Raw genomic sequence first — 26786 nt, 5'->3', positions numbered from 1 at the left:
TGTCATTAAAACATAATGTATTAAGTGCCTAATGAGAGAAATTCAGTTTTAACTTTGCTCACACGTTGCTGATATAATAAATGTGAAACAATTGACATTTTGAGAAACGAAACAAATAATTCTTATCAAAATAAACGGAAAATAATTGTACTACAAATGTATTTTAAATCAGAGCACTGACAGCATACATCTTGTATTAGTCAGTGATAATAAGCTTACAAACATGACCATAACACTTTTCATGAACTCTTCCTTTCAGTGTCTGCACTAATTTTGTTTCAGTGAATTGTCATGTCTGAGGACTTGATTTCTTAAAGGGAATGTGAATTTGAGGGGCAGCTGAATTAAACGCAACGTCCCGGCCAGCATTCTTCTCTGCAGTTTTCAAAGCAAAGTTACGCCCATGAATCTTTGTAAGATTAATGGGGTGTCTTGTGTCCAGGAGAATATTTCCTCTTTGTGAAGTGGCTACCAAGGGAACATGATATTACATCGCCGCTGAACCAAAACATCTGTTTAAAGTATGTTAGGCTTCATGTAGGTGTAATGTTTAACACTAATGAACGCATCTTCTGAGGAGCTCTCATCCCCTCAGGCTGCCGATCCTGCAGGGTGGAACGTTTACCTTCATCACACCGACGTTAGCCATCCTGGCTCTGCCCAAGTGGAAGTGCCCAGAGGAGGGCCTGACCCCTGACCCTAATTGCACGCTGGTGCCTGCCTCCCTCTTAGACCCTGAGGAAGCGTGGAAGGTTCGCATGCGTGAGGTACTGTATGGGACATCCCACCGTGCACACCGCCCTATGTCAGCAGAACTGAACACCTCTTCACTCTGCGGTTAGTTATCTTACAGGAGTCAGTGTGTCGCATTTTGTTGTGAGATTTAAAAAAGGAGTCATCAACTCACTCCACCATTTCACAAGTTGATGAAGCATATCTGAGATGCTTTGAGAATGAAGAGAAAATCGTTCATTCATTAGTTGAACTTCATTTCAGTAGTGAAATTACAGGAGTATTGAAATATTTCTTTAGTCAAATGCTCACTAAATGCAGTCAGTCATCTAAATGCATTATTTGACTAAAAGAATGCCATTCCATAAAAATACTTATGATGTATTTTAAATGTTGACTTCATAGGATATTATAAAAGAATATCTTAGGGTCAAAAAGGAAAATAATTTATTCTAGCTATTTAGAATCATATATTAGCTCAAGCTAGTAGGTATAACAAGTAAAATTCACATCAATTTATAATGATGGACCCTAACAAATAATAAAGCTAATCGGCGTCTAATAACTTTTTGATTATAAAAAATTATAGCATTGCTTCATAGACATTAATAATGTTTCAGTTTGAATTGAACCATTTACTTCTACAGCTTTGAAATATTAAAATGTAGATTACCACTGAGATCATTCTAATCATTCTGACTCTTTTTTACCAGTTCATTGGGAAATTCTGTGACACAGAGATGCTCAGAAAACATGTCCTGTGTTATATTTACATGCTTCAGTAAGTCTCTACATGCCTCTCAAAGTTTGAATAGGACCTCTCAGTGTCTTATCTGTGTCGAGGACTATTCTTCATAAGTAAGCTTGTCACTGCATCTACCTAGAATACTACTTAATTTTAATAAGGAACTGCAGGAGAATACCACAGTTTATATTATTCATGTTGATGTAAGTATTACAATAGGCCAATCCATCAATGTAAATGTTCAACAGTTCAAAAATGTACCGTATTTATTCATAGGTACTATGAATACTTCAAACTATTAGCTAATAATTGTGCTTTTAATCCATCAAGCTTTGTTTATTGTGAAATCATTTTGGTGATAAAATCCAGGAATTGTACCTTTTGAGTCATATCCTGCACACCTCTTCTGTATCTTGTAAACTGAGCTGGATTTCTGACATGCCTGGATAACGTAAGACAACAGTGAAGATAGCAGAAGGGGAGGTAGAGTCATATCGACTGGTAGGTCTTCATTTTTGGTTAACCAGCATGCAAAAAAATATTGCTGTATGAAATTCTCTGGTGCTCTGCTGCTGAGTAGGACCAGCTAATCACAGATCTGACATGCTGTTGCCTGACAGGTTCTTTACTTGATAGTGTTGATTCCTCAGAAATCCCTTGAGAAAAGTTCCGTAATGCGAGACAGCCATCGTCTGTCTTCAGTTATTGTTGTCTGGGATCTGCAACAGTTCTTGCAGCATATAATTCATTTATAATTTATAGGACCTGCTACTACCTCCATCCTCTGACGTCACCTACCCGGTATGCACCAGCTTAACATTGCTGGAGAGGGAAGATCTATATCTCTAAACTAAAATGCTATAATGTGAACACTGAAGTTTGAGGACCCATTCCTGTACACCATAAAACTCCCCTAACAAATACAGCGCACATAACTGACCCATTAATTGGAATATCTCAATTGATTTCAATATTTTTCAAAAAATTTTGTTTAATTCTCAAAAGTTTTACATAGTTTACATATTTTTATGTAACTGTCGTGGAAATTTCCTGAAAATAGAAGAGGACTCATGGACGTGGTTAAAAGTTTTATTACAAGAGCAAAAAAGCATGAGAGTCTCGTCTAGAACAAGAACTCTGAGGAGAGAGGGCAGTCCAATCTTCTTTAATCCTTTGTTATCACATGTATACAATACATTTGGGCACACTGAGAAACTGAGGGGGCAGAATGCACAGTAGACAGCTTTCGTCTCACATGTGCATTCCCCCTAATATGGATCTTTCCTGTTTCTAGCAGAACACAGAAAGAGCTGATGGTCAGCAGAGGGATGACAGACATAACCTAGTACTTTCTGTCTCTACACATTCTCCTGACGCACAAAACAGGGACATGATTACAAATGAATCACTGAACCGAATCACTGATCAACCTTATTCACAGTTTTTCTGCTAATGTACTACTAAATCACAATGTTCTTATGTGATCTTAAATGACATTAGCAAATTTCTCTCACAGTAACCTAAGGATTTTATAGAGTTTATAACTACAAAACCTCTAGAGAAATCCGGCAAGCAATTCAAATGCAGCCATTTTCTCTTTTGGAACTCTGTCATCTGGACCCCCAATCTTTTTAAAGAACTGGGGGTCCTATATTAACTAGCCATGATAAATAAGTAATTCAAACTCTATTATTGCTGGTTATAACATATCTGAACAACAACAGCCATTAAGTGAGCTATGAGCTAAACCATGAGGTGTATTGGATTTGGCATCATGGCATATTATGTTTTCCCCAGCCATGCTAATAACAATGTGGGTTCTCTTCCCAGATCCAGGGGGCAATTTTGGTGGCGTCATTGCTCCAGGTGACATTGGGGTTCTCGGGCCTGGTGGGGTTGGTTTTGAAGTTCATCGGACCGCTGGCTATTGCTCCCACCATCAGTTTAATCGGACTGTCGCTGTTCATCCAGGCAGGGCAGAAAGCAGGTGCTCACTGGGGCATCTCAGCTTTGTAAGTCCTTCTGCCTCCTTGTTGCAGAATCTGTAGAATCTGTAAAGAGTTTGTATAGAGTCTATAGGGCTTGTCTTAGGGTTTGTCTGTAGGGTTTGTCTGTAGAGTCTGCATGGAGTCTGTAGTCTTTATGGTTTGTAGAGTTTTTATAGAGTCTGTATGGTGTCTGTAGGGTTTGTTGTATAGAGTCTGAAGGGTTGTCTATGGAGTCTCTATAGAGTCTGTATGCTTTGTCTGTAGAGTCTATATACAGTCTACACTCACCGGCCACTTTATTAGGTACACCTGTCCAACTGCTCATTAACGCAAATGTCGAATCAGCCAATCACATGGCAGCAACTCAATGCATTTAGGCATGTAGACATGGCCAAGACTACATGGCTACAGTTCAAACCGATCATCAGAATGGGAAAGAAAGCCGATTTAAGTAACTTTGAATGTGGCATAGTTGTTGGTGCCAGACGGGCTGGTCTGAGTATTTCAGAAACTGCTGATATACTGGGATTTTCACGCACAGCCATCTCTAGGGTTTACAGAGAATGGTCTGAAAAAGAGAAAATATCCAGTGAGCAGCAGTTCTGTGGGCACAGATGCCTTGTTGATGTTTCAGAGTTCAGAAAAGAATAGCCAGACTGGTTCGAGCTGATAGAACGGCAACAGGAACACACATAACCAGTCGTTACAACCAAGGGATGCAGAAGACAACATGTCAAACCTTGAAGCGGATGGGCTACAGCAGAAGACCACACCGGGTGCCATTCCTGTCAGCTAAGAACACGAAACGGAGGCTACAATTTGCACAGGCTCAACAAAATTGGACAGTAGAAGATTAGAAAAATGTTGAAGAGTCTCTATTTCTGCTGCGACATTTGGTTGGTAGGGTCAGAATTTGGCGTCAGCAACATGAAAGCATGGATCCATCCTGACTTGTATCAACGGTTCAGGCTGGTGGTGCAATGGCAGTGGTGAATGAAGTACACAGACCACATACTTGAGTAAAAGTACAGATACCCAAGTTAACATATTACTCCACTACAAGTAGAAGTCCTTCCTTTAGACTTCTACTAGAGTAAAAGTACAAAAGTATTGGCCTTCAAATGTACTTAATTACTGAAAGTAACATTCCATCAGTTAGGCTCTGCCAATAAGGCTTTAATATCCTGTTATCTCTATACCTTGACTCTTGCATAATCAACTAATTCATGTGGACAGGCTCGACACTTTGTACACAAATATTTTAATATTAATTCTATGATTATAGTGGGGTTTTTTTGTTTATTAAAATTATCATAAGCAGAAAACAAAAAAGGCATGTAATTTCTATTTGGTAGGACCAAGTGGCTATGAAGTAACTTTGTGCGAACAAGCAATGTTTTGGTTAAAGATTTATTTGCAATTGCAAATTCAGATATCAATCTCCTTCTATTTGATGAATAAAATAAACATTTCCTGTATTTTACTGCACCAGCCAAATAGGATACAGAATACTTTAGTTATTGCTGTTTTAGCACCATGCTCTGCATGTAAAACCTACTAAATATAATTTGTTTTCTGACGTAAAGTGCTATGTTTAAATGTTTATTATTTAACAATATCAATGCATTTAGCTGCAAGTTCCAAATACTATGAACTACGATAAAACAAATAATTAGCTAGCTAACTTAGCTAGCTACATACCGAGTGCGTTGCTAAGGCAGTTTGAGTATACTAGCAATAGCCTACTTAGCTAGCTAACTAACCATGTATACAATGACAGGGTTGCCAACTTTTCAAGATGACTTGGAGTGATATTTGAACCTGGAGGGAGTGGGGAGTGTAAATGGCTGATGGGGGGGGGGGGGGGGGGGGGGGGTAATTGTTACCGGGGCAGTGTAAAATGGTATTTAAAAAATTAAGTATTATATTGCGATCAATCGATCGCCATTGGTTGTCGCCAGAGCAAACTAGTAGCTCATTGAATCCTAGATATGGATCAGAGGTAAATAAACTCGTTTTTTTTTTTCGGCATGAGAAATCGGATGTGTGGCATGAGAGCGTGTGAAGACAGTCAAATGCGTGTGTCTCACGCTCAATGCGTGAGAGTTGGCAACCCTGCAATGATGTCGGACTTATATTAACATACACAAAGAAACGTTTTGCTGCAAGACATTGTTACATTTCTCATTAAGATAAATTACCAGTAGGCCTAAGAAATTATCTTACCTCTACATACTTCCTTAAATTAGATGGGGAATTTTTGAAAGAAGAAATCGTATGATACTGTGGTAGGCAGAGAAGGCACTTGAAAATGAATGAGTCTTTTTTCCTCGACTACTTCAAAAAAAGGCCATGGATTGTGTGGCGCATACATCAGTAGATTCATCCATTTTAAATAGGTATGTTTTCTTTCAAACTTGTGTGTTAGAAATTCCGAAACCCTTAAATGGTGAGCACAATAAAAGTCAGAAGCAGTTGGGTAAGATAATAAAGTAGAATGATTTATTTTAATCGCCGTAGTCCGATTATTTTAATTTATTTAAATTTATATCGCCGTAGTCCCTTCCAAGTAGAGATTTGGCATCTCCAGCGAGGTCAGTTTTGGGAACACCAGAGGAACATCAGATTAGGCCTCAGCCGAGGCCAGAGAACACACAAACACACATCTGAGGCCTACTGAAGTCACGAGAATGGCTTCAGTGCCATGATTAACACACGTATATGTAAAAAGATCTCTAACCCCTATATCTAATGTGTTTAATGTATACTAAGAAAGCCTGACATAAATGGAAATCACCAAATTTCCACCACACTTGTATGCTGTTGCATACAGCGTGCAGCGCCATTGAACCCAACGCTGATTGGTGCACGTGCTTTGCGCTTCTTTTGTTTTGATGTTACTTTGTTGAACACATGAAGCCTGAAGTAACGACAGCTTTCACATAATGTAGTGGAGTTATAAGTAAGATATTTCACTTTCAAATGTAGTGGAGTAAAAGTAAAAGTTACAAAAAGGGAAATACTTGAGTAAAGTAAAAAAAGCTCAAAAAATTTACTTAAGTACAGTAACGAATTACAATTACTTCGTTACTGTCCACCATTGCAATGATGTGGGGGATACTAGTACCAATTGAGCATTGTGTCAATGCCACAGCCTACTTGAGTATTGTTGCTGACCATGTCCATCCCTTTATGACCACAGTGTACCCATCTTCTGATGGCTACTTCCAGCAGGATAACACACTGTCATAAAGTGCAAATCATCTCAGACTGATTTCTTGAACACGACAATGAGTTCACTGTACTCAAATGGCCTCCACAGTCACCAGATCAATCCAATAGAGCACCTTTGAGATGTGGTGGAACAAGAGATTCACATCATGGATGTGCAGCCGACAAATCTGCAGCATCTGTGTGATACTATCATGTCAATGTGGACCAGACTCTGAGGAATGTTTCCAGTACCTTGTTGAATCTATGCCATGAAAGATTAAGGCAATTCTGAAGGCAAAAGTGGTCCAACCCGGTACTAGCAAGGTGTACCTAATAAAGTGGCCGGTGAGTGTATATAGCTTCTGTATAGAGTTTTATCTGTAGAGTCTGTAGAGTGTGTATAGAGTTTGTAGAGTATGTCTGTATAGTCTGTATAGAATCTGTAAGGTTTGTCTGTAAAGTCTCTATAGAGTCCGTAGTGTTTTTTTGTAGAATCTCTACAGAGCAGTGGCGGATCTAGGATTTTTCTGAGTAAGGAGCCATCAAGGGGCCACAATATTCATAGAGGGGCCAAGTATTTGTCCAACATCCTTGCACACAATCACACACAGTCAATTGTTAATATCCCTCAACTTTTAACTTTCATGGCATTCAGTAACAGTAAGTGAATGAGTGCATAATTCACTGAAATTTAAAGACCATTTACAGAATGAAAAGCATACCATCAGGTCCTACTGGAGCAGAACAATCATTTGACGTCTGCACAGGATTCTGTGCACCACACTGGAAGATGTCTGAAAGCAGCAAATGACAAATTATTTAACATACGCCTAGTGTCACGATACACACGCAATCAGTTATTACTTTCCAAGATAGCCTCTTACCATCAGATCCTGTAGGATCTGCACTGATTGGTGACTCTGGTGGCTCAGTAGAATGGGGGGAGGGGGGGGGGGGGTTAAGTCATCAACTTCTCTCTGCTTGTCCTTATCAGAGAGAGTCCTGTCCCAGTTTGTGGCTAAAACACAAATATATGTCACAAACTATTCAGCAGAAACCATGTTGTCTACAAGAGACCACATTATTATTTATTTAAAACTGAAGGAAAGACTTGAAAGCTTAAAATATAAAGTGAGTTGTGGTAGATGTGGTGATATACGAACCAATAAAAATTTAAGCCATTATATTAAAGTTATGGTAAATCATCACTATGAGGTGTACGAATTCAGTGAACTTATGTGCCATTCTCCTGACCAGCCTCTGGTCTACAGTCTTCTGCTGCCAACCAACTCCTCAAAAGTGCCATCGGTTGTAGATAGAAAAACTTTCTCTGCGGGATCGTGCAAATCTTCTGTAAGCTTTATTCACGCTGGACATTCCGATTTGGCGCCACTAGTGTTTGGGTATGGAATTGCATCCACCTATAATCTAATGATCATCGCTCTCGGGCAAAGGACAGATGAGTGACAGGACAGGGGCACTTCAGGGGGCCAATCATATTTCAGCTGGGGCCAATGCCCCTGTGGCCCCGCCCCTAGAACCACCACTGCTACAGAGTTTGTAGGGTTGGTCTGTAGAGTCTGTATAGAGTGTAGATTTTATCCAGTCTGTCTGTAGACTCTGTACAGTCAGGGGTGACTTTTACTGTCTCTAGTCTGATTTGATCTAGTAATGGCCAAATGAGCACTTAAGTCCTTCCAGCTGCGTGTGAAGCGGCACCAGTGCTTTTACAACCCAGCAGGAACCACGTTGCTCCAGCTGTGTTCTCACACGTGTGTACGGCTCTATGTGTGTGCATGCATTTGCATATATTGATGTCTGTGCATGTACGTGTGTGTGTGTGTGTGTGTGTATGTCTGTTTGTGTGTGTGTGTGTGTGTGTGTGCATTTTTATTCTTGGTGTAAACTTCCGCCACACAAATAGAACACCATTAACTAGACCCAATTGATGTACAAATCCATCTCCTTGACTACTGCTTGGCTAGTGCAGTAATAGTGCAGCAACAGACAGCAGGATAAGACAGTAAAGTTGCCTACTAACAGAGACAGTTACGATACTTTCCTGTTACTGACAGAGACAGTTAGGATAGTTCCCTGTTACTGACAGGGACAGGTAGGATAGTTCCCCGTTACTGACAGAGACAGTTAGGATAGTTCCCTGTTACTCACAGGGACAGGTAGGAGAGTTAATTGTTACAGACAGGGACAGGTAGGATAGTTCCCCGTTACTGACAGAGACAGTTAGAATAGTTCCCTGTTACTCACAGGGACAGGTAGGAGAGTTAATTGTTACAGACAGGGACAGGTAGGATAGTTCCCTGTTACTGACAGGGACAGGTAGGAGAGTTAATTGTTACAGACAGGGACAGGTAGGAGAGTTCTCTATTACTGACAGGGACAAGTAGGAGAGTTAATTGTTACTGACAGGGACAGGTAAGAGAGTTGCCTGTTACTGACAGGGACAGGTAGGATAGTTCCCTGTTACTGATGGGAACAGGCTGGGGGTTTGTAGTTTGTGGATTGTACTTATAGACATGCTGCGCTGTATCCTTACTTCATCATCACCACTAAAATCAGTTGGATTGCTTTAAGTGGTTAAACACACTAGGTATAAATGCAAATAACACATGCATTGGAACAGTTATAAATGCAGCTGTATTTCCTATAGAAATATTGAAGGCAATACATACAATCTAAATATTATAGATTCTCTGTCTGTCTGCCTTGACAGCAGAAAGTTTAAATGATTGAACTATGACAATGTGAAAGGAGTGATAATCTCTTAATGACAGCATGTTTGATCTTTTGTCTGCAGGACCGTGTGCCTTATCTTTCTCTTCTCTCAGTATTTAAGCAAAGTTGATGTTCCTCTAGTCACTTTCAAGGACAAGAAGTGGAAGGTTTTTCGGTACCCTCTATTTAAACTTTTTTCGGTAAGGTTTTTTTTTAAATGCATGGTTACAAGCTGAGGAATCTCTCATCCTTAACTGCATTGTTAAGTGGTATTATGTTATTGTGAATTGTGATAACGGGACAGTCGTCTGTACACAAGGTGCTTTCCCCCCTCAATGTATTTTTACTTGTTTTACTTCAGTTCTTATTTGTGTTGACAGAATTAGGATTGTTTCAAGCAGTTTTAGTAAATAAAACCAGACAATGAAAGCTGATGTAGAGACCTCAGTTTCCTGCTGAATGCCATTTGATTTGAATCAGATCAGTGGATTACAGGCAGTCAGAAAGCCTTGTGTGCAATAAAGGTCTGCCTGTAACTATCAGGAGAAATTTACAAGAGTTTAGGTGATTTAAAAACAAAAGGCCTGCTGGAATTTTTTTTTACAGTGCCTTTGTAACTAAAGCCGTCTGTCAGGGTTTGGAGGAATGTTCAGTGATCTCTGTCAACTCATTCCCCCAAGCTGCAGTAAAACCCTCGATCACCCTAGGCCACTGGCTGCTGCTACGCTCACCACGTTTTACATGTTGTATTATACATTAGAAAGACACTGTTTTGTTGTAGAGCAATATCTGGAGCGTCACACTCGCTGTCCCATTGGGGTCTTTTGTGTGTACACATGGATGTCACAACGGTCGCACAGTAGGGGAGTTAGAAATGTCCCTGTTAAAGAGCGGCAAAATAATGCAGGCGGCTGCTGTTGTTTTGGTCTCATTGGCAGGCTCTGTTTGGGATGTGCGGGGCTTGGCTTCTGTGTTTCCTCCTGACACACTTCAACACTCTGCCCATTTCCCCTGCTGACTATGGCTACAAGGCCAGGACCGACATCAACCTAGACGCAGTCACTAGTGCTGCATGGTTCCTTGTGCCCTATCCAGGTGAGTGTTTGTAACAGGACCTCAAACACCCACGTCTGTCCACAGCTTCTAGTGAACATTCCATCAATGGATTGCATTAACTTTCGGTTGTTTATTACACATTCTGGCAAATTTTGTTGAGAATGAGAATTTTGAGGGGCGGCATGGTGGTGTGGTGGTTAGCACTGTCGCCTCACAGCAAGGCGGTCTGGGTTCGATTCTCGGTCTGGGCTGCTCTGTGTGGACTTTGCATGTTCTCCCTGTGCCTGCGTGGGTTTCCTCCGGGTACTCCGGTTTCCTCCCACAGTCCAAAGACATGCGTGTTAGGTTGATTGATCACTCTAAATTGCCCGTAGGTGTGAGTGCGTGCGTGTGTTGGCCATGCGGTGGACTGGCGACCTGCCCATGGTGTACCCTGCCTTCGCCCGGAGATGCTGGGATTGGCTCCAGCCCCACCGTGACCCCGACTAGCGGGATTAAGCGGTTCAGATAATGGATGGATGGATGGAGAATTTTGAGAAATTTGTAAATACATATATATGTTCAAAGCAGAATGCTACCAGAAAACAGATTTACGATTATGTGAGGCAAGATGTATTTGAAGAGATGAGCAACTTTAACTGTAGGCAAAACCCAAATCATGAGCCATAACCTAGTCTGTGTTCACAGAGCAGACACCACCATGCTGCTCCAGAGTCCTGCCCTCTAGAATCAGAGCCATTCATCCTGGTCTAAAATAAGAACTGTTCTAAAAATAGTGGTGATAACTAATGCTGTGTACACCAGATATGTCTCTCATTAGTCTGGGTGCTTTTCAGAGATCCTTGTGGATGGTACAGTGAGGGAAGTGTGGGCCTTATTTGGTGTAGTTCATGAAGGATCCAGGGACGGTGTAGTTTCAGCTTTCTTGGTACATCTAGATCCTATCAACATTTTCATTCAAATTCAACATGCTTGTCAACATGAAATTGTGATGATTTGGATTCCCTCTCTTTCAGAGCACATTCTCAACAACTAAAAAGCCTGTGTAACCTCTTGAAACAAGTTTGACCAAATAATTAACATTCAAGGAGTTACATTGACAAATGACAAACGTGAGGGCCATTGAATCTCTGGCTCTTGCAGGCCGCATCAAGGAACAGCATTTTGAAAACGTCCCAAAAGGGATGTAAATATATTTGTAAAATTAGCTAGCTAGTTTGTTTTTTCAACAAGATGGCCCTGAAAAACATATAGCTGCTAAGGTTTGGTAAGGTAAAAGATGTATTACAAAGTCATTTTTAATTTCAGGAAACGTAGACTGACTCCCTTTTTGCAGGCTGGCATGGCACAAATAGTCAGGACAAAACTTTACAAAGGTCACACTGTATTTTTGAACAATTGTCAGGTTTTTACAACACAACAATGTTAAAATTTTTCAGTCTGACCTCAGCTATATTTGCCACTCACTGATAAACATCTACATGTCATACATTTTTCTAGACAGTTTAGAGGAATTGAGAATGTTTATCAGAACACTTGCTGTTCCGTTTCCCAGTTAAAATGACCACCTAGTAATCCTGTCAGCTGGAGGCAGAGCTTGTCTTTGCATGTTGGCTTTTGGTTTATGTTTACAAGCCACATGCCAAACTTCTCTTAAATACCCTTATACACTGTGCAGCGTTTGAAGATCTACAACACACACATTGTTGCATTTAACACACCCAAGTCCATGAGCACAAGCATGAAGGTCACTCTCCCCAGAATTACCCCAGGTGTAAATCACAGCATTAGTGAGTTCTGTCTCTGTTGTTGATGGTGGGAAGTGATTGTACCCAAACCTCTAATGTGACCTCAGAAGATTCCTTTATCCACCACAGTGTACTTGATCTTTGTTGCTGTGTTGGCAACACAGTCAGTCTAACCAGTTATGCAGTAACACACACACACACACACACACACACACACACACACACACACACACACACACACACACACAGTCAGTCTAACCAGTTATGCAGTAACACACACACACACACACACACACACACACACACACACACACACACATACACACACACGGTCACCCTAACCAGTTAGCTATATCTGCAGCATCAAGGTCAAGTTAATTTTTACAGGTAACAAGACTTCTTGTGACTCCTGCCATGAGATGCGCGGTAAGCATCCCCTTGACTTGATTACATGTGCGTCCCACATTTTAAGCGCAGTTTGTGGCTCTTTATCCCCTAAACCTCACAGGGCAGTGGGGTCTTCCAACTGTAAGCCTCTCCTCAGTCCTTGGCATGATGGCGGGGGCCCTGGCCTCCACCATAGAGTCTATAGGGGATTACTACGCCTGTGCACGCCTATCTGGTGCTCCACCCCCCCCGACCCACGCCGTTAACCGCGGCATTGCTGTGGAGGGCCTCGGCTGCATCCTGGCTGCTCTTTGGGGCAGTGGCAATGGGACAACATCGTACAGCCAGAACATCGCTGCCCTGGGGATCACTAGGGTAGGTGTGATTTCACTCTCTGTCAACGGTCAACGGTAAGAACGTGTCCTGTCACGTGTGTTCTAACTGTCATCTGTGTTGTCCTGTTTTGTTTTGTTTTGTTTTTTTTGACTTTCAATTTAAACACCCATTCAACAAATGACAGCATGTTCTTTGCTTGTGTAAATACATAAATCTTGTCACATAAAGGTAACGTGTGGTTACAATACTGCTTAAACAGTCTTGTCTAATGTGAAATTATTAAGGTCTAACAGCTATTTGGTGCATGCAAAAACCCAAAAGAAAAATGTGACACTACCATGGCAAGAAGCATCTCAGGTATGGTTAGAGTTTGGGATTCAAACTGTGAAAACAGCACAGTCAAACTACTGTGCAGTAGGGCAGACTATTTGACTAACTAGGTGACAATAGTACATTAAGTGGGCCAGTATTCACTGATATGCAGTACTGGCATGTCTACATTTTACTCTTTGGCGTGCCATGACTTTGTCTTGCATACCAGCACGTCTCACAAGCTCACCCTACTCTTTTATGCCCTCTGTATATCAGGCTCTGGGCGATTCCTAATGACCCTATGTAAACTATATTACCCAGGGGGCAGTAGGTTACACACACCTGTTTCTGTCCTCTCTAGAAATCTAGTAAAAGACGAGTACTGTTAATGATGGACAAGACGAGCTGCGTCAAAGTTAGTTTAATTAATGTTATTGCTAAATAACGATGTTGGCCTGTCTCCAAAAGGACACAAAGAGAACACGTGAGTCAGACAACACAACAGAGCGAAACGCAGGCCGGGATCAGCGGGCTAACGTTAGAGCCACTCCTAGCAGCAGGTGCCTGTGAATGTAGTGTCAGCAAAAACACCCAAAGATACACAGCCAACCATGACACTAATGATAACATCAATATAGACAAACCAGCTGTTGGTCAAGGTGTCTTACACATGCAAGTATTATACATATGTTTAAATTATTGTATAACCTGTTATTATAAATGATGATGCAAATAGTTTGGCAAGTGGTTGTCACTTTGAAATCAATTTAAATAAATGTATGTTGTGAACATCAATGATTTTCCATAGTATGTTTTATTCACTATAGAAATTCAGATTGTAGTATTTAACGTTTCTGATGCTGGCACAGACTGATGTACGTGCCAGTGGGTTTTTTTTTTAGCACCCCTCATCTCCGATCTTTACACCTCACCCATATAATGGTGTAAAGACAAATGTTGCTCCTGGAGATGGAGATTCTCAGACTCCCTGCAGGCAGGGGAATCCAGAGAGAGCTACAGAGCTACTGACGAGAGTCATAAAGCCAGTTGAGTGATAGGATGCAAGCTGGCAATAAAGTAACTAATAGTCATACTAAATCTGAGATATTATGTAACTACTACTGTTATGGTACGGTACTGCAATACAGCATGTAATATCGTGTTTATTTCTCAGGCTCTAGAATGGAAAACTCCAATTAGTTAATGGGCGGGGCCCTGGGGTATACTAGAGGGGGGAATCAGAGGCATGAGGAGTTTCTCTTTTCCCTCTCTTTGATGTTTGTAACCTGGGGGAGATTGAGTCAGGCCAGAGGGAGTCACTCTGACTCTAAGAGTGATTTATTTCATTCACTGCCCGAGGCTGCTTGAGGAATCCAGCAAGAGTTAATACCTACCTAGTTTTTCGAAACTGCTTCCATGGAAACCTTTCCACCTGTTTTTAAAAATGTTTTTATAACTTTTAACACGAATGATATAAAAGAGTAATGAAAACCCTTTTTGCACTGGATTTCTGGTGGGGAGAAATCTTACTATACCTTTGGGATCCCACATCTCTTGTTGCCTGATCAACAAGCACCTGAACATGTGAGCCACTCCTTGATATACTTGATTGTAAACTGAAATATACTCTAGTGTAAACTGAAATATACTCTAGTATGAACTGAAATATAGTGTAGTGTACTGTGGCTCCATCCTAACTTCCTTTTCTCCATCTACACATGGGGAACTTGCCTTTTTATCTGTCTGTTGGGTATGCTACATAGAAATGACTTGGAGCGAATTCTAAATCTCTTCCTATGTTGGTTATGATTTTGTTGCAGATAAGATACCTGAAAAATGTTTAAGTATATACATGCAAACACAGTCTGCACTGCCGTTATTTTTAATACATTCTGGAAAGTGTGTTTGATTTGATACCCCTGAATATGACATGCATGTGGCGTGATTAATAACAGGAGGCACCCGACGTTTTACCCAGGTCGGCAGCAGGCTGGTTCTGCAGACCACTGGCCTTCTCATGGTCATACTGGGGCTTTTTGGGAAGTTCAGCGCCGTGTTCATCACCATTCCAGATCCGGTCATTGGAGGCATGTTCCTGGTGATGTTTGGAATGATCGCTGCTGTGGGAATATCAAACCTGCAGGTAATGGACATATTTCCACTCTGGGGAATTGATTGCATAGCATCTTAAAATAGTTCTCTAAAATGAGTTTAGCAGTAGTTTCTAGCAGTAAAATAAACTGCACTACATGTGTTCAGAATTTGTGAAAGTGCTTGTTTACTGGTATAAATTTTTTGTGCTTTTATAGGTAAATGAAATGTAAGGTGGTCTATAGGTTAAAGGTTAATGCAATGGAAGGTGCTCTAAAGGTTAATGGTTAATGGAATGGCTTTCATTAGAAAACCACTCATGGCTGTGAGTACAAGGACGAATCCACATGTCTATTAGTATACCGATAGTATACTGTTAGTAAACTAATAATGTATGCAAGCGGACGTGTATGGCCCAAAACGTTTAGCATGGCACTGAAATAACAGCAATTACCAGTCCTATTAGGATGGGTTTTGTGTTATGTGGGGTTGTAGGGTACTGTAATTATGTCCACATTCTTCTGTGATTTTGGTCCCCTTTTAATCTGGAATGTCAGTCATTTTAATGGACTGTGCATTGTGCATTCCAGTGCCAATTGGTCATAAATACTACAAAGGTCTTGTGATAAAATGACTTTATGGACATTTGTCGGGAAAACTCGTCCTGTCTGAAAAATATTCCTAACTACTTGGGTTTCTTAACACATTAGATTAATTTAAGTTGCTGTATTTATACTTGACGCTGCAGTGAGACACAAGTCCTGGTTTGGACCGTCTTTATTTTCCGTAGCGCACAGACAGACACAAGAGCACAGAGGTGATCTGGCCAAAGCAAACAGAAACACAAGTGTTACTGGCAGTAGGACTGGAGGCGTTGTGACCCAGCAGAGTAGCAGTCCTAGCAGAAAGCTGGCAGGAAAGTGGGGGCGTCGTCTAGAACACTGCAGCGAGGAACAATGTTTAACGCTGGGTGAGTGCTCCTGTGGGCTTAAATAAGTGAACAAAGTGTCAAATAGGGTACAGGTGCAGATGATCAATAACCCGGAGATTGGAAGTGGAGAAGGAGAGGTGGGTGTGTGTGTGTGTGTGTGTTGTGTGTGTGTGTGTGTGTGTGTGTGTGTGTGTGTGTGTGTGTGTGTGTGTGTGTGTGTGTGAGAGAGAGAGAGAGAGACATTGTCTGATTTCCCCATCAGTGTGTGTGTGTGTGTGTGTGTGTGTGTGTGTGTGTGTGTGTGTGTGTGGGGACCCACCCGAAGGTCTTGTTGACCTCTAACAGCAGGTGACAGGGAGCTGGCTTGAAGATCTGCGCCTGATGGAAGAAGGTCAGCAGCATCTGCAAGGCTCCTCCCAGCTTCTCTCCTGCTGGCTGTGCACCTCCTGATTCACGAGGTGCAGCAGCGTTCTCCTCCACCTACTCAAGTCCACTGAACCCCCTATACCGGGTTCTAAGGCATGGAAAACCGACGATAACCCCTACACCAGGTTCAGAGGGGTAGAAAATCAACGGTCACATCGTTGATGCTACTGAGACGTTGGCTAGATTTCAAGCCGGGTACCATCGGGCCATGCTTGGTTCCACATCAAAATCAGCCCCTGGGTTTTGTAGATGGGGGGGGGGGGGGGGGGGGGGGGGGGGGGGGGGGGGCATGCATTGTGCATTTAATTCCCAGTACACGTGATTTCAGCACACCTTGTTATTTTAAACTGGCTGACGCAGGTGAGGTTGAGAGGCAGCTGTAACATGGAGCAAAACTTGCTATATATAGTGCTCCATCACCTGCTTTTCTTCCTGGGACAGTGAGTCTGTACCTGGTGGTGGTGGTGGGGGGGGCCCTCCTTTGGGCTGATGGCGTATTTGTGGTGAGGAGGTGGCCTTGGCAGGGCTAAATACTTCTGCTAGGTCCCAGTAGGGGGCAGGGATGAGGAAGCATGCTGTGTGCTTCATGTCTCTCCACCCAGGTGGACAGGTAAGGCACAGCCCCATTCTGGAGGCATTGCTGTTGGCAGGAGCATGCCTGCTGTGCAATCTGATTAAGGGATCATGAGATGCATGGGTCATGTGTGCATAACCAGGGGAGGCACTCACATGACAAGATGGAGAATGATGGATGGAGTGAAATACATTAAAAAAGAAATGTGTTCAGTGCGGGCTGTGTCCATTTGTATCCGGATGAGCGGAGTGACATGTGTCATGTGTCCCGTGCCCACAGGACCTCTGTCTAGTGCGTGCATGTGCACCAGGGTTCGCAGGGCAGTCAGCCAGATCCCCAGGATCTTGGCAGAGCTCCGGCCCATCAGGTTGCCTGCCACTCCGGAGTCAAACAGGGCTGAAAGGAGGGGAGAGCGATCCATGTGTGACACCGTCACGACATGCAAAACATCGATGAGGTGAGAGCGGCCCTCACCTTTTCTATTCTCGCAAGGCCTGGTTCAGACTCCGCCTCCTCCCAAAGGCGCTCCTGCCTTTCTCTTCCAGGAAGCAGTCGGGTGAACCATAGCGTTCAGGGTTACTGCCTTCTCTGCAGCTCTCTTCGAAGCCCCGTATTTTCAAGGCACCAATGAGAACTGGTTCATTCTAGTATGTAGCAGGAGAAGGAGTCCTGATCTCCGTAGGATACGCCAAGTAGGAGCTCTGTCTTAGGCCCAGCAGGGCCTGTGACCACCAACCTTACCCTGATGTGGATGGTGGTGTAATGCCTTCAGCTTCTAGACAAAGTCAGTGTTGTCTGACAGCAATGGAGAGGAGCCGAACACCAGCACGGTCCCCCGGTACACAGCCCTCACACTGAACTGCTAGCCCATCGCAGCCTTTACGGTCCACACCACAGACTTCAGAAGTGGCAAGGTGACACTGCGCATGCTCAGAAGCCAAAGTGGCCTGGGTAGCAAGACCTTCAGAGAGGCTCTGCACAAAGCAGGTATGGCAGTCGAGCACAGAACAATGTTCACCTCACCGAGAGCAGTAGCCTGGAAGATCTGGACCTCAGCCCGGTCCGGAGCTCTCACTGCGCTCACCTCTGGTGGCTGCTCATGTAGTCAGGACAGCAGGGAGGCAGTGAGATGCAGGTTTGGATCGTTTTTATTCTCCATATTGCACAGACAGACACAAGAGCACAGCGGTGATCTGGCCAAAGCAAACAAACACAAGCGTTACTGGCAGTAGGACTGGAGGCGTTGTGACCCAGCAGAGTAGCAGTCCTAGCAGAACGCTGGCAGTAAAGTCGGGGTGTCGTCTAGAACACTGCAGCGAGGAACAATGTTTAACGCTGGGCAAGCGCTCCTGTGGGCTTAAATAAGAGAACAAAGTGTCACAAAGGTTCAAGTGATCAATAACCAGAAGATTGGGAGTGGAGAAGGAGTGGTGTGTGTGTGTGTGTGTGAAAGAGAGAAGTGAGTGCACACACACGCACATGCATGCCTGTTTTTGTGTGTGTTTTGTCTCACATTGACAAGTTAAATGGATGAGTCATCTCTCTCTCTCTCTCTCTCTCTCTCTCTCTCTCTCTCTCTCTCTGTGTAAATGTGCCATATTTTGTCAATTGTGATTTTTCACTGCAATCGAAATTTGTCCTCCGCTTTTTACCCATCTGTGCAGTTAACACACCCAAACTAGTGATTACTAGGGGGCTGTGGATCACACGTGCCCAGAGCGGTGGGCAGCCCTAGCCCGGCGCTCGGGGAGCAGTTTGGTCTGGGAATTGAATCCATGACCCTTCGGTCACAAGACCAGTTCCCTACCACCAGGCCATGACTGCCCCGTGTGTGTGTGTGTGTGTGTGTGTGTGTGTGTGTGTGTGTGTGTGTGTGTGTGTGTGTGTGTGTGTGTGTGAGTGAGTGAGTGAGTGAGTGAGTGAGTGAGTGAGAAAGAGAGAGAGAGAGAGAGAGAGAGAGAGAGAGAGAGAGAGAGAGTGAGTGAGAGTGAGAGACATTGTCTGACTTCCCCATCAGTAGAACTTGTACAGTCTTCTGTTTTCTTTTTCACTTACTCTCACTCATGCTTTGGCTGCATAGGTTCACAATATTTATGATTTATTCATTTTAAAGGCATATAAAAGTGAATAATTAATAATCTAATAATGAATACTTTTGGCTCTATGGTAATCCAGGAAAGATTGTAGAATCCCTGTTTCCTTTGTCTTCTCTCTCTCTCTCTCTCTCTTACTTTCTACTTGTTTTGTATCTGTTTCTATATATTTTTCTCTTTTCACTCCTGTTCCCTGTTTATTTTCTGATTTCTCATGTTCTATACATTTCAATAATATCATTACATGTGTATTGTACATGTGGAATAATTCCTTTGAGACAAAACTGCATGTGAATTATGCAATTTTGTTTTTGCAGCTCATGCTAGCAATACAAGCATACAAAATGAGCAGTGCCCCCTTTGGCTATGACCCATGCCTTTGCTTCTGTGGTCTATTATGTGTTAAGTGGTTATAAGTGCCTAGCCCTTAAATGTATGCATTAATACCAGCATAGTGTGATTTTCTACTGCTATCTCCATGTAGTGATCAAGGAAACTCACTGAGAATGGCTTTGACTGAAAATGTTAGATGCTCCAGTGATTGGGAAGATTCAGAGGCATTGTGGGAATTGTAGTACCTGTAGTGAATTCGCATGGTGATAATGTTTGTTAATGTGATTGTTACTGTGATTTAAAAAATAGCTCACATAGCCCATCCGTATCTCCAAGCAACCTGCATGTCCAGTCAGGTGGCAAGAACATCTGCCCCCCCCCCCACCCCCCCACCCCCGCCCAGATCAGGTTACAAGAAACACCCCTCTGCAACAACCCCACCCAGGGCCACTGGCACTGGCCAGCAGCTTCCCAACATGCTTTCAAGCCACAACTTACTAAGGCCTCCATGACAAATCAGGTATTTCTGAGCAGAAAAAATAAGTACCCCCCTCAAAAAAAGCTCTGCAGCCCACAAGCGACAGTCAGGAGAAAAAAAAGGCAACTTGTTTAATCTCGGCTTACAGCCAGAGGTCATCAAGAGCCTAAGTGTTCAAATGGGAGTGTGCCTCATTTTCTCTTCACACCATGTTTAACCTTTTAACTTAAACGAAAATGATTTTTCTCACTGATCTGTGCATTGTGATTTGGAGGCTCTGTATTGCCAAGCACAGAGAGAACCATTAGGGGGCCATTAATGTGCCATCTGAGTCTAAGGACCAGAGGTGCCCTTGTGTGGTTGTTCACAAATTAACAGCATTTTACAACTCTGTAATCTTATGTCCTAACCAAATGCCAAATCTTACAAAAAAAGGTTGCTTTTTGCAGTACGTCGACTTGAACTCTTCCAGGAATCTGCTGATCCTTGGCTTTTCAACCTTCAGTGGACTTGTGCTGCCAACATGGTTTCATTCAAACCCAGACATGATTAACACAGGTAAAAATTAACTGATCTTGAACTTTCTAAGCCTCTACAGGCCCTTGAATTCAATAACAGGAATACCATCTATCCATTGTCATACCTGAACAGTCCCGGAAGAGAACTCTTTCAGAGCATAACAATGTGCACAAGATGGAATGTGTGCCCTGAACTGGGATCCTCTTGGTGTCTTATCGCAGGAACCCCAGGCCAGGGTGCTGTCCAGCTTACATCATCATCTTTAGCTACTTTAGTTACTGAGTGTGACAATATGTTAAAATTATTTCTTTACCTGCAGAAATGAGCATGATATGCTAGCAACCCAATATACGTCTTACCATTTAGACATTTCACACTAACTGTCTTACTTAAAGCTGTTGGATGTTTTTTTCTGTGGGATGTGTGGCACATATTAGAGGCAACACGAAGATGGATACACTTGCAGATGTGCGTTGTTAAATGCAGGAGCACAAACTCCCTGCATGACATGTGTTTGCCTGTCCTCGTACGTCCTTCCAGGAATGAAATGCAAACAAATGAGCCAACCTCATCTTCATTCTTAAAACAGCAATGGCTATTTGCCAAAAAGATTGAATGCTAGTTTCCTGAACATGAATTGGTTGCAATTCTGTTGCAATTCCAGTATTTACTTCCATGTTCGTGTTTCTTTGTAAATGTTTGTCATTCCAGGAAGGGGCAGGTATGGGTTGCCCATAGCTTCCATAAGGGATTTGGGAGACGTTTATGTGGGTCATGGCCCTGATAATCATGGTGGTAATGATGGGTCACCCGGTTCAAGTAGTCCCGTCAGCACAGGCTTGATTGCAGAAGACAGGAGCATTGTGTGAACGTTTAAGGTCAGGCCTGATTATCTGCCAATCCTCTTTAGAAGTCTTGGCTTGACTGTAATCTCCTTACTTCATTTAGGAATGAACCTGCTCTGAACATTTTTGACATCAGTTCCACCTGCCCTCTTAGTGACCTATGGCCTATATTTTCTTTGACTGCCTTGCAAACAGTACTTAAAGGGGCTTCACCTTAAATGAAAGTGTCCTTAATAAGAGGTGCTTAAGCATATTGTAATCAGTTTCTTGACCTTAGCTCCCCAAGCTAAGGAACCCCTGACCACCTGGTTGCATGAAATACTGATCAGGGGGCCAATAATCAGCATCCAAAGGCATTTAACCAGCTTTTTGCATGCATGCATGCATGCATGCGTGCACACACACACACACACACACACACACACACACACACACACACACACACACACACACACAAACTCTTTATGCTCGATGTATGCTTGATGGCTTTTGTGTGTGTGTGTGTGTGTGTGTGTGTGTGTGTGTGTGTGTGTGTGTGTGTGTGTGTGTGTGTGTGTGTGTGTTTTTAACAGGCATAACAGAATTAGATCAACTAATCATGATACTCTTCACCACTCACATGTTCATTGGTGGGTTCTTTGGATTTATTCTGGATAACACAATTCCAGGTAAACCAAATATCTCATAGGCTTTAAAGATTGAAAAACAAACAAAAAACGTACTTTAATAACCTGGAAAACCTGTATTGCCAGATCCGTGTTTCTCTCAAGGAAGATTTTTTCTAAATTCTTACTTCAATACTGGCTTGATTTTCCAAACACAGCCACAGGCTTATTTTCAATCATGAATCACCATGAATTGAATAATGTGAAATAATCTGTAGTCTGGAAACCATCGATTCAACTAAACAAGGCATTGTTTTCCCCCCCTTTCCCTTCTTTCTGTGCACAGGTTCAGATGAGGAGAGAGGGATTAAACGCTGGAGGGAGAATCTCCATGATGGCACCAGCCTTTACTCCACTGACCAGTCGTGCTATGACCTGCCTTTCTGCATGCCCTTTCTTTACAGATACAGGTTCCTCCAGCACCTCCCATTTCTCCCAGTCCTTAAGTCTCAGGACGAGGGGACAGACCTCTAAGAACTGTGACACCATGAACTTCTCAAATAATAAGCAATGTTCTGGTATTACATTTAAACAATTTTTTAGGCCGTTTATTTTTATTTTGTGTTTTCATTAAACTCTCTGCCTATTAAAAGATAGTTTTTACATTTTAGTTTACAAATGTGAACAACTGCAAGATATGTTTTCATATATGTTGAAAATATACAGTATATATATACAATATATATGTAATATATAATATACTGTATGTTGAAAGCTACACGTTTCTGCTTAAAATAATTAATAGTTACAAGTATAAATACAGTAACTTTATCCTGGTTCGTTCTAATATCACTGTTTTCTTAACATTTTCTACAGATTGCTGTATAAGGGATGATGAGGGCAGTCCTTATGATATGTTCTTATTTGCATATCATAAGAAGTTAGCAGACCAAAATTATAATAATGTACAGCACTTTGTACATAACAGACATCTATATTTTAATCCAGATGAATAAAATGGATAATTTTGCCTTTAGTTCTTTATGCATCTGTCGCCTATGGTTTAATCTAGAGATTGTATGTGTTGCATGTCAACATTTCAAAATAGAAAACTTAAAAACGTCACATAAAATTGGTCTCTAGTCAATTGCAGCGTGAAAGCAGTTTATGGGAGTTTTTTACAGGTTGCTTTTGTACTAATCCAGATATTTTTCTCCTTAATGTCTCACCCAAACCAAATTCATGTCTTAATGCAAACATATTCCTTGCCAGAGAAATGGATATTTTAAGTATTTCAAGATTTCAAATCATAAACATCCATATGTTTTGCTTGAGAGAGTTTCAACTGTATTTTTCTGGCTTTAGGTTCTGTTCTTCCTCGGTGTCTCAGTACCAAGTCTCACGTATGTTTCTGATTAGCGCTATCCATTGTGAATGGCTTGCTGAAATAGTGTGAACTGTTGCATTATGTGACCATTTATATGTTTGTGTCCAAATTTACATGGTAAACCAATACATTAAAAATAGAATCATTAATGACCTTTTCCATTTTTTTATACATGGACACACCACAAAGACATTTTTGGAAAGAAAATAATTCTCTCAGTGGACATTCTTACATTTAAACATGACCTTATTGTGGATTTTTGTAAGGCTATCTATAGTTTTATCAAACGAATTTCTTCTCAAAGACCATTATTTAAGCATATACGCAGCTAATGAATTACAAATTAAACTTTATTTATTTGATCAGAGTTTACATATGGAAGTGGGGCTTTGCACTTGCACTTGTGTTTGCAATTGTCACAGCTGTGAATACTCACTATGCTGATTCTGAATTAGGGGAATAAAACCATGAACCACTTTGGGTTGAGTGATTCGTCTCTTTTACTCACACAAATGAAACATTGTGAAAAGCCCATTTCAGTCACATTTCATTCTTCTGCATTCCTTCACTTGAATATTGTGTTCTGATTCTTGGTGTTTAGAGATTTGCTTTTAAGAAGCTTTACTAAGCCTGTAACTGCTCTGACAAATTATTTGGCTTATGTTTGGCTCATTTCTTTCTGATTTTCTGTGTTGTAAGTCTGTTTAAATAATTTCAGCTGATGTTGATATGCCCTGCTGAATAAAAGACCTTTAACCAAAACCCTACACAAGTCTTTGGGATTCAGTTTGGCACAGATGAGGTACATGTCATTACATTTGTAAAAATAAAGGGCTAAATTGTTGTTGAAGAATCCCTTCACAAATTCACAAACTGGATTAAGTTATACTTGTTCAAAATTAAAAGTGCAAAAATATACAGTATATATCATACTTAAGCAGAGACGTAAAGAAATGTTGTTGTGAAGGGTTGAGGATGAAGGGGATTACGCACTATATGACCTTACTTTGCTTTATTCATTTTCCATTATGTCCATTCTGTTTCCACTGTAATTTTCATCAACACCTTCAGCAGATTGCAGGACATGGAGCACTGTGATGTTTGAGTCAGATGGAATTATAACACCATGAGTCCTGTGACATTTGTTTCAGTGGCATACAGGAATATCTTAGTTAATGTGTTCCAAAATCTCAGGAATGTTTTCATTTGTGGAATAGAAAGAAAGCTAAAGTCTGGCAAACCAATTGCCAGTGAACCACATGACATCTTTCGATTTTACTTCAGATCAACAGATACTTCAATTTCTTCATAAGCATTTTTTTACTTCTGGGTACCTTTGGTTAAGTTTCCAATGCCATCGAAACAAACCACAGCAGTAATGCAATAATCAATAATCTACGGTACACTCACACACAGGTTAAGACAACAATGATCCACACCTGTGCCTTGTTTGACTGTAATTAATGTCTATGTATAAACAAGTTGGTTAGCACTTGTGAAATGTTTGGTTGTTTCATCCAGGGCTGTGGTGACTTTGATGGTTACTGGAGCATAGGGAATGCAAAAGACCTGTCAAAGTACATTTGAATAAAGACACTTCATGCAGCAGAAGAAGTATATGAAAAAGATGTTTGAAAATGCCAATGAGCTCGAACTCTGGTCAAGAAGTGGAAAATGATGGGTTCTGTTAATACTAATCCTTGATCGTGTAAATCAAGAAAGACTTCAGATAGAACTGCCAGTGAAAATTGTCAGAATGCGAAGAGAATCCACAGGCGACTTTGTCTGAAGACCACTCATGTGTGGAACAAAGTGTTGTGGTGGAGCCTGCATGATAAGGAGGTTCTTGAACAAAAAAAGAGAGATGCCAGAAAAAAGTCCTTTGCTGCTCCAGAACAGTTTGGTTATAGTTCAAACAGCAACCAGAGGAGCCTCCACACTTCTGGAACAAAATGTATTGAGCGTGATGAGACCAAAATAGAACTTTATGGTCACAACCATAAATGCTACAATTTAAAAGAAACTGTGATTCTCTGCTGCTTTGGGGGTGTATATGTGAATTACAATGTCACAGAGAATTTCATCAACATTGATGGAAGAATGAATGCAGAATTTTATTTTAAAATATTTGAGGAGAATTTGCTTTCATCTGCCAGGAAGCTGTGTGTGATGCATAATGTTAAGAACGAAGGGTGTGCAAACTTTAATGGGACCATTTTATTTTCTTTATTGCTATGGTTTGTTTAATGATTGTGGTATTCTGTGATGCATAATATTTAATTTGAAATGCATTAAAAACAAGTTTTGATCACTCATGTTTTGTCCAGAAAAGGGACACGCTGTGCAAATTCCGCCAGCCTAACTTATGAGCACAACTGTATATTCTTTTTCTTTCTGAGAACAATTATCATGTTGGTCGGGGATGCTGGGATTCCATTCTGGGAAGTGATGCCTTTTTCTCGTTTGGGAAAGTGACATGCAGAGCCACAGACCAGCCAAATCAGGCTTTTCAGAGTCAAGATTGACGTCTGGATGATGCACGTCCAGGTGAGCTCTAGCAAGCTCAACCTATGTGGTGACTCAAGCCTTGTCAGATAAAAAATATTCACAAGGAGGATAAAATAATTGTATTTTTTGATCATTGCTAAAAGTAGATGTATCAGAATGTTATTTTTCCAATTTTTAACATATTAATTTGCATGTGTTCCATTGTTTAGCTATTCTAATAAGTGAAATAATAGTTCTGTGAAGAGATGTCATAAATGTAACCGCATTCCCCTTCAGTCTCTTAATCTGAGTTGGACTGACAGGATTGGGCACTATTAGCAGATGTATAGGCCAACTAAGCTACAGATCTCCTGGTGAGTCGTAAACACTGTGTACGCAACGTGAGGCCTTAGAGAAAGTCTGTCTCTCCTCGCCCTGCCAAGATCGTTTCTGTGCCAGAGTTGTAGAGACATTATATACAACCAGACCCTGAACAAAAGTCGGGCGTTATGTCAATAGGTGCCGTCTGGCCATCATCCCCCAATGATATCTTGTGTTTGTGCCAGTGTCTGAGGATGCTTTCGGTCTCCTGTTCTCCGCATGTGTGCGAAGTGACAATGACAATATCGTCAACATCTTGCTGTCAAAGCCACCATGTCAACCACCTTTGCCTCTTGAGCACCAGACGCTTTGAGCTGGACTGTTGGCGCTGGTTCTGAGATTTCAGACCTAATCAGAGTATTTAGACCAGGGTACATCACGTTGTG

General features: G+C 41.6%; 1 protein-coding gene across 3 annotated transcripts in view; it reads left to right on the top strand.

Moving 5' to 3' along the window:
• Nucleotides 1-24008, top strand: part of LOC143527129 (solute carrier family 23 member 2) — a 31717-nt gene extending 7709 nt beyond the window's left edge. The window contains exons 5-14 of one of the 3 annotated variants that reach the window (XR_013134038.1): nucleotides 596-767; nucleotides 3308-3489; nucleotides 9494-9611; nucleotides 10350-10506; nucleotides 12724-12977; nucleotides 15229-15393; nucleotides 20626-20734; nucleotides 21407-21573; nucleotides 22113-22208; nucleotides 22492-22523. Coding sequence is in view for 2 of the 3 variants with exons in the window: in XM_077022114.1 (XP_076878229.1) it covers nucleotides 596-767; nucleotides 3308-3489; nucleotides 9494-9611; nucleotides 10350-10506; nucleotides 12724-12977; nucleotides 15229-15393; nucleotides 20626-20734; nucleotides 22113-22208; nucleotides 22492-22679 (1441 nt within the window). In the remaining variant the exon portion in view is untranslated. Of the gene's footprint in view, nucleotides 1-595; nucleotides 768-3307; nucleotides 3490-9493; nucleotides 9612-10349; nucleotides 10507-12723; nucleotides 12978-15228; nucleotides 15394-16131; nucleotides 16581-20625; nucleotides 20735-21406; nucleotides 21574-22112; nucleotides 22209-22491 lie in introns of those variants that run through there. The other 2 variants (XM_077022114.1, XM_077022115.1) reach the window with 2 other exon arrangements.
• The last annotated feature ends 2778 nt before the right edge of the window (nucleotides 24009-26786 follow it).

This window comes from Brachyhypopomus gauderio, chromosome 11, assembly GCF_052324685.1.
Source record: "Brachyhypopomus gauderio isolate BG-103 chromosome 11, BGAUD_0.2, whole genome shotgun sequence".
Lineage (NCBI taxonomy): Eukaryota > Metazoa > Chordata > Actinopteri > Gymnotiformes > Hypopomidae > Brachyhypopomus > Brachyhypopomus gauderio.
This window is presented reverse-complemented; position numbering and strand designations above follow the sequence as displayed.